The sequence below is a fragment of the Adelges cooleyi genome, unplaced genomic scaffold (assembly GCF_023614345.1).
Source record: "Adelges cooleyi isolate 19-005CV unplaced genomic scaffold, UGA_ACOO_1.1 ACOO_flye_CR_arks_rails_tigmint_CR_PRNA_25, whole genome shotgun sequence".
NCBI lineage: Eukaryota > Metazoa > Arthropoda > Insecta > Hemiptera > Adelgidae > Adelges > Adelges cooleyi.
The window spans coordinates 615098-626547 of NW_026095915.1; the positions used below are offsets into that span (position 1 = coordinate 615098).

At 28.0% G+C, this 11450-nt stretch overlaps 1 protein-coding gene and 1 long non-coding RNA gene across 2 annotated transcripts; both read left to right on the forward strand.

Moving 5' to 3' along the window:
- The first annotated feature begins 1758 nt into the window (after positions 1 to 1758).
- LOC126837540 (uncharacterized) lies at positions 1759 to 4323 on the forward strand. Its single transcript, XR_007685535.1, has 3 exons — positions 1759 to 1777; positions 4145 to 4214; positions 4294 to 4323. It is a non-coding gene; the product is annotated as an uncharacterized LOC126837540 (long non-coding RNA).
- A 421-nt stretch (positions 4324 to 4744) lies between these two features.
- On the forward strand, positions 4745 to 8598 carry LOC126837488 (uncharacterized). Its single transcript, XM_050571404.1, has 10 exons — positions 4745 to 4772; positions 4982 to 5035; positions 5474 to 5503; positions 5581 to 5616; positions 5690 to 5743; positions 6159 to 6182; positions 6313 to 6342; positions 6565 to 6594; positions 7530 to 7595; positions 8546 to 8598. Exons 1-10 carry the CDS (start codon positions 4745 to 4747, stop codon positions 8596 to 8598), a joined length of 405 nt encoding a protein of 134 aa, XP_050427361.1.
- The last annotated feature ends 2852 nt before the right edge of the window (positions 8599 to 11450 follow it).

The following is an 11450-nucleotide window of genomic DNA, read 5'->3' on the forward strand; positions in this document are numbered from 1 at the left end:
TTCTATTACAGTTTTGACTCAATTCGATACCGAAGTGTATATTATTATACAACTATTCGATTACTCAAATCTTTAAAAATACCGTTTTTAAGAAAATAAATCCAGTGGGGGAGTGTAGAATTATTGAAATTTTGATTTGAGGATATTGGTGTATAGGGATGTGCCTGCTAAACATTCTATTACAGTTTTGACTTATTCGACAGTTTTTTATTAAGTTATAGAAAGTTAAAGTTGAAAGTTGCAAAACCGCCAATTCGTTTTGTAGGTTATTACGGTTCTGGGATTCAAGAAGTTGACTTTTTTTACTTTTGAACCACCAAAGTTACAAAATCACGTATAATATTGTAGATAAAAAAAAACACACATCATAGGATTACCAGCTCGGTATCGATGCTAAAAAACAGCTTTGTAAATAAACTAACAACGTTGCTATAACGCTGAATGTATCCTTGGGCAAAATATCACCTAAAAATTATCCACAGAAAATTGAAACTCAGAAAAATGAACCCCACAAATAACGTCCCCGAGCTCCTAAAATGATTACTATGGTATTACTGACAAAGTGATGAACTCACAGATATTGAAAATATTGTCATCATATTGTTAATTACCATACATGGGTATCTATGGTAATACATTTTCATAGACAGACGACTAACCCTAAACGAATCCAACCTAATATTAAAAAATAATTTGCAATCAAATAATAATTGTCATTAGTTACAAAGATTTTATCGATACTTGTATATGTATCTGTACCTTTCTTACACATCAGCCCGAAATTAATTTTTTTATAAAAATTATATATAGATGTTTTAATTTTTGTTGTGGTTTGGTTAAACTTAAAATTTACTACCGTCAAAATTAATTTTCAGATTTTTTCCCCTAAAGGAAAAAAGTTTGACCAATGTCAAATAATGTCCAATTCAGGGTAATGATTTCATCGTGAACCACTGAATATTTCATAGGGTTTAATAAGAATGTGATCTAACTGTTCATATTATTGTTTTTTACCCCTCACACTTAAAGAGTCAGTCTTAGGTTTATACTTTAATTATAATAAGGGTTAAACGTTGTATACATAAAAACGATTTGTTTGTTAAACAAGTGTTTTGTGCTATAATTATATATTATATATAACAATTCACACCGTATGCATAGGTACTTGTTGTGTTATTATTCTGAATCACATAAAAACATGTTGTTGCAAACTCAATAGTATCACCATACATTTTTCAGTACTCATATACTTTATATATATACATAAGTTATATTCCGCTTCAGATTAATGTAAACAAAATGAATCCCAGAAATAACGTCACCGAGCTACTAAAATGGTTACTTAAGTATTACTGACAAAGTGATTCACACTGTATGCATTGGTGCTTGTTGGTTTATTATTCTGAGTCACACAAAAACATGTTGATGCAAAGTTACTGTTGATGCAAACTTAGTTATATTCCGCTTAAATTAATGTAAATATCGAATGTTGCTTGTGTAAATAAATTCGCATAAACAATTTTGAAAAAAACATTTCTAGATTTTATTTTTTTGGACGACACAATAAAGGCCATTCGGCAAGTCGTAAGTAAACCTTTGCAGCAGCCGGTTTGACTATCGTTGCAGTTTTTTAAGTAAGTAATACTACCAAAATGTCAAAAATGGTAAAACTGTAAACTTTTAATATGTTTTAATAAATTTTAATTATTTTTCCGCATTAGACCTTCGATAACATTTAATCATCTATTCCAAGTAATACTATCAGACTTCAAAAGCTGTAAGTACGCTTTCAAACAGAAATAGATGAATTTTAAACACGTTTATTTAATAATAATATACAAAATTATAATTTATTCTTGTTATATTAAACATATAAATCCAAATTTCTTTAAATTTTTTTATTTTAAATCAGTTTTAAAACTAAATACCATTTTTTTAAAAATTAAATCCTGCAGGGAGTGCAGAATTATTTAAATTTGGATTTAAGGATATCTGAGAATAGGGACATGCCTGATAAACATTCTATTAAAATGTTGTCCTAATTCGATAGTTTTCTGCTATTTTATAGAAAGCTAACGTCAAAAGTTGAAAAACTAATAATTTTTTTTTTAGATTTTTATCGATTCTGTGCGTAATTAAGTAAATTTTTTCTACTATTGAACCAATCACATATAATTTCGAGTATCTTATAAAAATCGGGCCATAGAATAACATATTATCATGATTACAGTTAAAAAAACACACACCATAGGAATACTAGCTCGGCATCGGTGCTAAAAAACTGTTTTGTAAATTAATTAACAACATTGCGCTGCAATATATGTTTTTATTTTACTGCATTGCCGAAATATGGCTAAACAAAATGTACTTAGAAGTTGAATATAGTTGTAATTTTAAATTAAAAAAACTATTTTTTCGTAGTTTTTTGTTGCTTAGTTTATGATAAATTGTTTGAATAGATATAATAATTGTCGTTTAAATACAAACATAATATGTATCTATATTTTAAATTTGTGTCCATGATGCAAAATTTATGATTTTATATTTTTAAAATACATTTCAAAGTTCAAGCTTTATTTTTACCTCATATTTTTAATGTATTAAAAATATAAGTATAAATTTTGAAAAATAATAATATCAGAACAAATTACCTCTGGTTTGCATTTTTTCGAATAAATTTAGACTAAAATTAAATATATAAGCACAAGCCAATGTTCATATTCTGTGGTATCAATTATATAATAACACTAGTTAAAATTAGTATTAAAAAATAAATAATTACCATTAACAGAGTTATTAGAGTATCAAATAAAAGCCGGACCGTTAGATTTTTTGTACTTTTGACCCAATCACATATAATTTCGAGTATCTAATGAAAATCGGGTCATAGTCACACATGGTATCGTGTTTGCAGATACAAAAAAAAACACACACCATAAGAATACTAGCTCGGTATCGATGCTAAAAACAGATTTGTAAATAAACTAACAAGTTTATTTTTCTGTATTGCCGAAATATGGACAAACATAATGTTTTTGAAATTTAAATGAGCATTTATGATGAAACATTTTTTTAAACACCTCAAGTTTAAGCTATTTTTCATCTTGTACTTTTATTAATTTAAAATATAAATTTTCTAAGAACGTTTCATCCAAATATATTATTCTTTTTCGATTATATCATAAAAATGTTTGCTATAAAAGCATGGATTGAGAGTAACAAGCATTTTGCTTAGTCACGTTTTGCAATGGGAAATTTAGTGCAAAACGTATTCTTAAAAGATAACTATAAAAAAAAAACCATACATCTAAAATAATTTTAAAACCAAAACGAGAATGTTAATAATTGGCCTTAATCGGCAAAACATTCACTTGGTTTTTTTGAATCTATTTTACTATTTATTAAAGTTTGTTCGTTGTGAAAACAACACATAATTTAAAAAATTTAACATTCCCGCCACCATTGCCAGCCACATCCCCATCCCCATCCCCACCCTCATTAGAAGGATATATAAGGCTATAGAAGGATATATGTGTAACTACTGTGAATAAGTGTGTAAGTCGATTTCAGTGATTTTACAGGGAAGCGATTTTAAACTTTGACCAGCTGCCATAAATCGCTACTTAATCAATAACTCACATCTCTCTTAAGGGTTACTTGTTGGTCCAACGAGGTAGACATTTATCCGTGGTGTGCTAAACGTCTCACCTTACCACTACGATTTCGTGGGGCTATGTCGCGATTTCTTATCATTGACTGTCCCGTATTGTAATGTATAGTAATTGGTAAAAACATATCGCTAATATCTTATCTCTTATCTCTCCTATCTAATCGGATAAATCAGCTGATTTTTTCGTTATGATAACCGGAGTCGATTGTAAATGGTGACGATTTTTCCGTGTATATGCTAAGACAAAAAAATGTCAATATCCCACTCAAGTAATTGAAATTAACTCAAATAATCCTAAAAGACATGAATTAGATAAATAAAAAAAAACTATTTTTCGGTTAGGTTAAGTTATCTCTAGTCAAAAATCATAAAATATGTATAAAACAAATTTTAAAACCAAAACTTTCTCATCTCGACTACTCCGGAAGACCCGAGCCTTATATAAATTGCATTTATATTTATTAATTTTTCTAGATAAAAATGAAAATTTCCTATGTTTTAATATCACTAATCTGCGTAAATGTTTTGGCTGATATAAGTATAAGTAAGTATTTTATTTATACTTAAGCACACAACGTAGATTAAAATCTAAAAAAAAAATAATATTTAACTATTCTTTACAGTGGAATATATAGAGATGGTTGAAATTTCAAGTGAGTTATATTTTATAATCATATAGACTAACTTTGAGAGTTTTTAAATTTCACTAATTTTACACATACCTATTTTTTTTAAAACATTTACTACAGACATACAAATCAAGAAAGCTTCTGACTATAAAGATGATCATATAAAAAGTAAGATAATAATCAATGTACTAATATATAATTGTATTACAATGATTGCCTAGGTGTCAAATTACTTGTAAATAAAATATAAATTTATTTTTATATTTAAGAGGATGCCGCCCATGCAATTTTTTGTTATAATAATACGAGTTTGGCTTTCATGATACAGCGCCTCCAAAAATTGTCTTACAAAAAAGTTACCTTTATCACCTGAAAGTTATGAAACTTAACATTGTCTTTAATTTAAGATTTTGTAAAAAATTGCCAGCACAAAACTTTTTAATACATGGGCGGAGTGGCATCTTCAAAATGTGGTAGTTTTATATTTTTGATTGGATCTGTGCACTGTCGCATGGGGGCACGAGCCTTTACTAAAAGTTACTATAATTTACTAAGAGCACACTTGACTCTAAAAATTGATTATTTACTTAACAGGGGTAATTTTTTCTAATGATTTTTTTTTATTAATTTTAATTTTATTTGGAACTTTTCTAAAGGTCGAACTTGTATTTGATTGTTTTAGATGGATTGGAGCATGTACTTACAGTCATGATAGATAAAGATTACTATGGAACGGGTAATAATAATTATGTGATATTAAAATTCTTGTTTAAAGAAGAAATGTACCTATAGAAATGTTTACAGTTAACAACAAAAATATATCTTTGACCCTTTCACTGCCATTGTGCTTTACACACTGCTACATGTCACAACTATCGCCATACTGAAAAAGGTTTCGTAATTAATTGATTGATTGTAGAATAGTAGCACGTCTAGGACAGTGAAAGGGTTAAGGCTAATGTTCAGTGATAATAGTCTTATTCTACTCCCCCCATGTGATTCAATACCGCCATTGTCATTTCATAAGATTTCAAACTAACTTAATATTATAGAGCTAGCCATTTTATTTCGAATTTCTAACACACATATTATTTTTTCTTAGCTTTTCTACCCTAGATTATGATAGAATAGAGTATTAAATTCATTACAACAATTTTTTTATTGCTTTTTTCAGAATATTTAAATCAAATGTTCATTGTACCGGGTAATACTTTTTTTAACATATTTTCACACAGTCGCTTGATAATCAAAAAGTATATACATTTTTCGCTTTAATTTCAGAACATGCAGATACTAAAATCTATGACTCTCTAGAACGTAATCAATTAACACTTTAATATAATACAAAGAATTATATATTGTAAAATATTGGTTTTATTTTCAAATTTAGATTCCATAATGACAGAAAAATATAAATTGCAACAGGATATTTTATACATAATAGGTGATTATAAAATTATCAGTTTTTTAATAAACAACTTTCTAAGGCCAATAAGCCCCTTAAAACGTAAATGTAAACAAAAACTACAAAAATATTAGATTGTTACATATCTTAGGTTTTTCAAACACATCTTTAAACAATTTCGAAGTGTACTGAATATAATTAGGTTCATCAAGGAATAATAGGTCACAAGAAAATTTGTAAAAGAGAGAATTAATACACATAACAAATTTGATTATTATTAAATTCATTGTGAAGAAAGTATTATTTCAAACGTTACTACTTGCTAGAGATTAATTTTATGATAATAAAACATTTTGCATTGACTTATTAGTCAAAGTAATTTTATTTTTCGAATGACTGTTATAAATTAATATAACAACTGGGTTTACGTAGCTGTATTATATTCTTGTTTCAGGTATCCGTGCTGATAAACCCAAAAGTAATTACAAAGTTATTCAACAGTTATTTAATATTAATACTATGTTTAGCATTAATTAATTGAAACTGTTATGGATAAATAAACAAACCGAGTTTAAATAACTAAATTATTTTTAAAATTATTTTTACAGTTATTCCGGCGGCTAATGATGAAAAACAAAGTATTTACAAAGTTATTCATTAGTAGTATAAAGAACTTATGATTTGATTGAACGATCAAATTTTCTTTACACATTATTTTTTTATACATTATTGACAATTATGTAAATTTTAAAAGCACATAATTTATTGTTTGGTAAAAGTTATCTCCTTTTTTAGTAACTGTTATGGATCAATGTAATAAAAGGGTTTAAAACTGTATTTTTTTAAAATGTATGTTACAGAAATTCCTATGCCTGCTGATACAACTAAAAGTAATTACAAAGTTAATTACAAAAAATTTAGTAAAGTTTAGTTGGGGAGACTTACTGTTATAATAATTTTAACAACTATTATATTTAGAGTAATTTTTGGAACAGCGTTTATCAATTTTTAACATTTTGCCACAAAATACCATTTTTAACGTAATAGATTGTTGACGTTTTATGTTAGCAAATACTTATGACTCGACAGACAAAATACGATACTAGTTCTTGTTGTTTGATATACTACCAAGAGCTGGTTTAATCATAGTACTCATAGCACTAATAACGCTTCATTTATCATTGTACTCTACGCTAATAATTGACATTGGAAACCCCTCACATCTTACCTTTCCGATAGGAAAGAATGCACTAAAGCGAACAGACCTTCTACTATCTCCTCAAGCGTCTATCAATGGGACCACCTTAGTCCTCTTTATTTTGTTAGCTCATTAGAGGGACTTTTGCAAAAACAAGAAGTTCTTTTTTTTTGCAGACGACATGATATATATTTTCATTAGTATTGCTTTTTCCGCGGATTATTGAAACCTACAAGCTGAAGTTATTTGATTTCTTGACTGGGCTCATCTCCTTGGTTATTATGAAAATTTTTAGGAGCTATAATTCTCTTCTACATGGTTTATGTGCTTCGTAGTACATACCTTCGCTATATTTTGTGTATAAATGCTGTAGCTATCAGGACCTTAAGAGCCATCGGCTTAATGCTAATACTATAATTTGAACTATACTGTATAGTTTTTTGTTCATTGTTTAAGATATTATTGTTTGACTGATTATTGCACTTCTATATTGTACTTTGTATGCGATATTTTTGTACATTTGTGAAAAAAATGCGTATTAGTGATTTAAATATCAAAATAAAACATAAATACGATTATATTATTAAATACTGTATTATAAACCAGTTTATATATAAATTTGTGCAGGTGATGGAATTTCGAAAAGTACCACATTTAATAATGCGAGAAAAATTGTTAAGAGAAAACTTTGTTGTAAATATAAACATACAATTTTAAAGTATTACTTTTTACATAATCAATTTATTTGTACTATATTGATAATTTGTGGGTTTTTTTTAGAGATAATTAAATTTTTTTGTGTAACAGTAATACACGTATATTTTAATTTATTTCTTGAGCGGAGGGGGCCTTATCGCCTTAAAATCAACACTACAATTGGCATTGATTAATTGAAACTGAGATGAATAAATACAATAGACCGGGTTTAGTTAACTAAAAAATGTTTTAATATTTGTTTTACAGGTACCCTGCGCATGCTGATGAAAACAAAAACATTTACAAAGATGAGAGTAAATATATAGTATTGCTTGTTTGAAAGATACAATTTGCTTATCAAATTCTTTTGTTCGCACAATAATAACTAAAAAGTTAAATTTTAGTTGGGGAGCCTTAATAACCTTTTACCACTTTTATATTTAGGGTATTATTTTGAACGGCGTGTATCAATTTTTAAGAATACACTTATGCTCAAGAAGCGGTTTCTGATCCTTCTATTACGACATAAACATTTTTTTAGTATTGTATCAGTGGATGGTTGCCTACTACATATTGAACTTAGGTTTTTTCTGTATTTGGCTCATCTCAACGGTCTGACACTGTATGTTGAAAAATGTCATATTTTGTCATTTTCCTGGAACCGTATTCCGCTACTGCACGACTTCTTTCTTCATGGTATTCAACTCCATCGAGTTTTTTCTATTAATGATCTTAACACCTTATGTACGCTTTCTCTACATTTTAGAGATCACTTAAACGCGGTAGCTAAAAAGGCTTTAAAAGACATAGGTTTTGTGTTAATATTATATTTTGCATTCATTAATTGGTCAAATGATTCTCATTTTTAGAGTTACTGCTATGGATACATACAACATCACGGTTTGACTAACTATATAATTTATTTGTTACAGAAAATGATGTTACAGGTAGTACTATGCATGATGATGAATACAAGCGAATTTACTATGCTACTAGTTAGTATTAATCAGAACTTATGACTTATTTGAAAGATAAAATTTGCTTTATATATTATTATATTGTTCACATAACAATTTACTATAAGTTGGGGAGACTTGTTTTAAGGGTTCTAGAATGAAATAGTAATTTTTGCAACCTTACCAAACTTAGAACCAGATAAAAATTGAACGAATACATAATACATTTTGAGCATACGCGCCTTTTTGCTAAAATCTTATCTCTATTTTATTTGTTCACCCCTTCTAGGTTCCATCAATTTTAGGCTTCATCCTGATATTCCAGTTATCAAATTTTTGTTCGTTCCTTCCCTCTGTTTGTACTTATTAGGACATTAAATATTAAAAGTAAAACACATAATTATGAATATATTAATCTTTTTGAACCAGTTATTAATATAAACATTTATGTAGGTGCCGAAACTAATAATTACCATAATTGTTTGCGTTCCTTCCCACTCTGTTTTTACTTATTAGGGTGTTAAATTAAAAAAATCAAAATACATACGAATATATTAATAAATATTATATTTTCAAACCAGTTATTTATACACTTATGCAGATACTGAAACTATAAAATTGACCGAACTTGGAAAGGCGAGAAGAGGTCTTACTGGAGATGCTATTATAAATGTGCTTACCAAAAAATTAGGTGATTATAAATTAAAGATTTAATATTATTTATTTTTTTAATAACATTTATTTTTACAGCATGATTCATTTTCAATAACACAGTATTTTATAGACTACTTAACACAACTTAAACAAAATTTAATATTTTGTTTCTTTATAATTTTTACAAATATACTTAATATTTATTATACAATTTTTAATTTCAGCTCTTTTTTTTCTAATCGTGTTTATAGTGACCCCTGTTTAAAATGTTCACATGTAAAACTTAGGAATATAGTGGCTTATAAGTTAAATTTGGTTATTTTTAACAACTGCTTTTTGATTTTTTAGCTGAAATCAACAAGATGAAACTTGACAAAGAGAAATCTGCTAATAAGATTTGTACTTTGATAGCAATGTGGGTTAGTCTTAAAATTTCTTCAAACACGTATTATTCTATAAATCCATATGATGATATATGTAAGGTAGTAATAAAAAGGGGTCAAGACAGACCTGTTGTAAAATACAGATCACTTGAAGGCGAATATTGGCAAGTAAATGCCTCTAAACAAAAAAAACTAAATGTACAACTACGCGAGGATATCAGTACTCCGCTTGAGTTAAGTAGCGAATAATACTAGATATCAATCGTTTATTTATTTTAAAATTATATTTAAATAAATAAATAAAGTTTGCATATTGCACTAAATTAGTTTATTTGATATATGCTTATTTATTGTTATTATTATGTAGTTTCATTATCATTAGTATTCCCATTATTATCATTATAATTATCAGCCGATTGTCATATGTAAAATAAAATAAATAAATTATAAAATAAACGCGTTTGTTCACGATTTTAAACACATTTGTTGCGAATTATTATTGATATTATGGCGATCAACCTGATCGTGTCTACCCTAATACAACAAAATATTTTTAAGCACATAATTGTCATTAGGTACAATGTTTTTGTTGATATTTGTATATTGACATATGTATTTTTAGCTTCGATGCAAAGCGAGAAGGTATTGGTTTTACTCTGATGTGTGTTTTTTTTTTATCCGTATACACTGTAACTTTTGTAATACTGGACCAATTCCTTCGAGTAGCAACTCTATAAATCTCAAATTTCATCTAGTTGGTACTTGGGGGGGGGGGGGGGGTAAAAGTTGAAAAAGTTAAATTCTTCACAGACGAAAGTTGAAAAAACAAAAAAAAAACCGTACGAGTTTTTTAGTTAGAACTTTTACTGGCTATAATTTCGAGAAAAAGAGTCGGATCGAGTTGAAATGTATAAGAAATAATTATTTGGTATGCCCGCACACGTCAATTGTGTCAAACTTAAACTATACCCATTTCCCACCCCCCTAGGGGGGGTACAATTTTTTTTGTTTTCCGGGTTTTTAGCCGTAATTTTAAAACTTTTGGGTTGAAAATTTGCCAGTAGTTGGAACTCATATGTACCCATAACATATTAAACGGGAAAAAAATTCGGCACTACAGTTTTTTTTAATTGCCGGGAAACTGTGTTTTCGCAGATTTCGTATATTTTAACAAAAACACCTAAAATCTTTAAAAAAAATTGATCAAATCATTAAAACAATTTTATTTATATCTATGCAGAATGATACTATTAGGTTTTGTGCTCAAGTACTACTCTTGACTTAAAGTTTACACAAATTAAATTTTTTTTTTTTTTTCTTAAAACCCGGTGTACCAGATGTGAGAAACGAACAGACACTAAAAACTATCAGTTGGTAACGTCTATCCGTGTTAGATTAGGTTAGGGCCCAATAATCGGTATCATAATATTGTGTTTATTACATGATATCACAGGCGACTAAATCGTGTAACTGATTATAGTAATCACTCGATTTATTGGGAAAAAAACCTATCCGTGTACTTATTAAGACACTTAATGATTCTGATACGACAAAACCACTGTCGTTGACTCGTTATTTTATAGCCTGCGTTATATAATCTTACCGAAGGTTAACTATGAGTATATAATGTCCAACTACCTGCAAATAATGAAGAGGAGTGTTGTTTTTTGGATTCAGATTAAGTGTTAGTTTTTATGCAGTATACCGCCTCAAAATGTTTTTTTTATTACACAATTTTTTTAAAGGAAAACTAATGTTTTGTACATTGTTATACTGTTATTCATTTAAAGAGATTCACGCTTGATTGTTTAAATTGTCTAATATTAGATAATCTGCTTCGTGCTTATTTTAATTTTTTA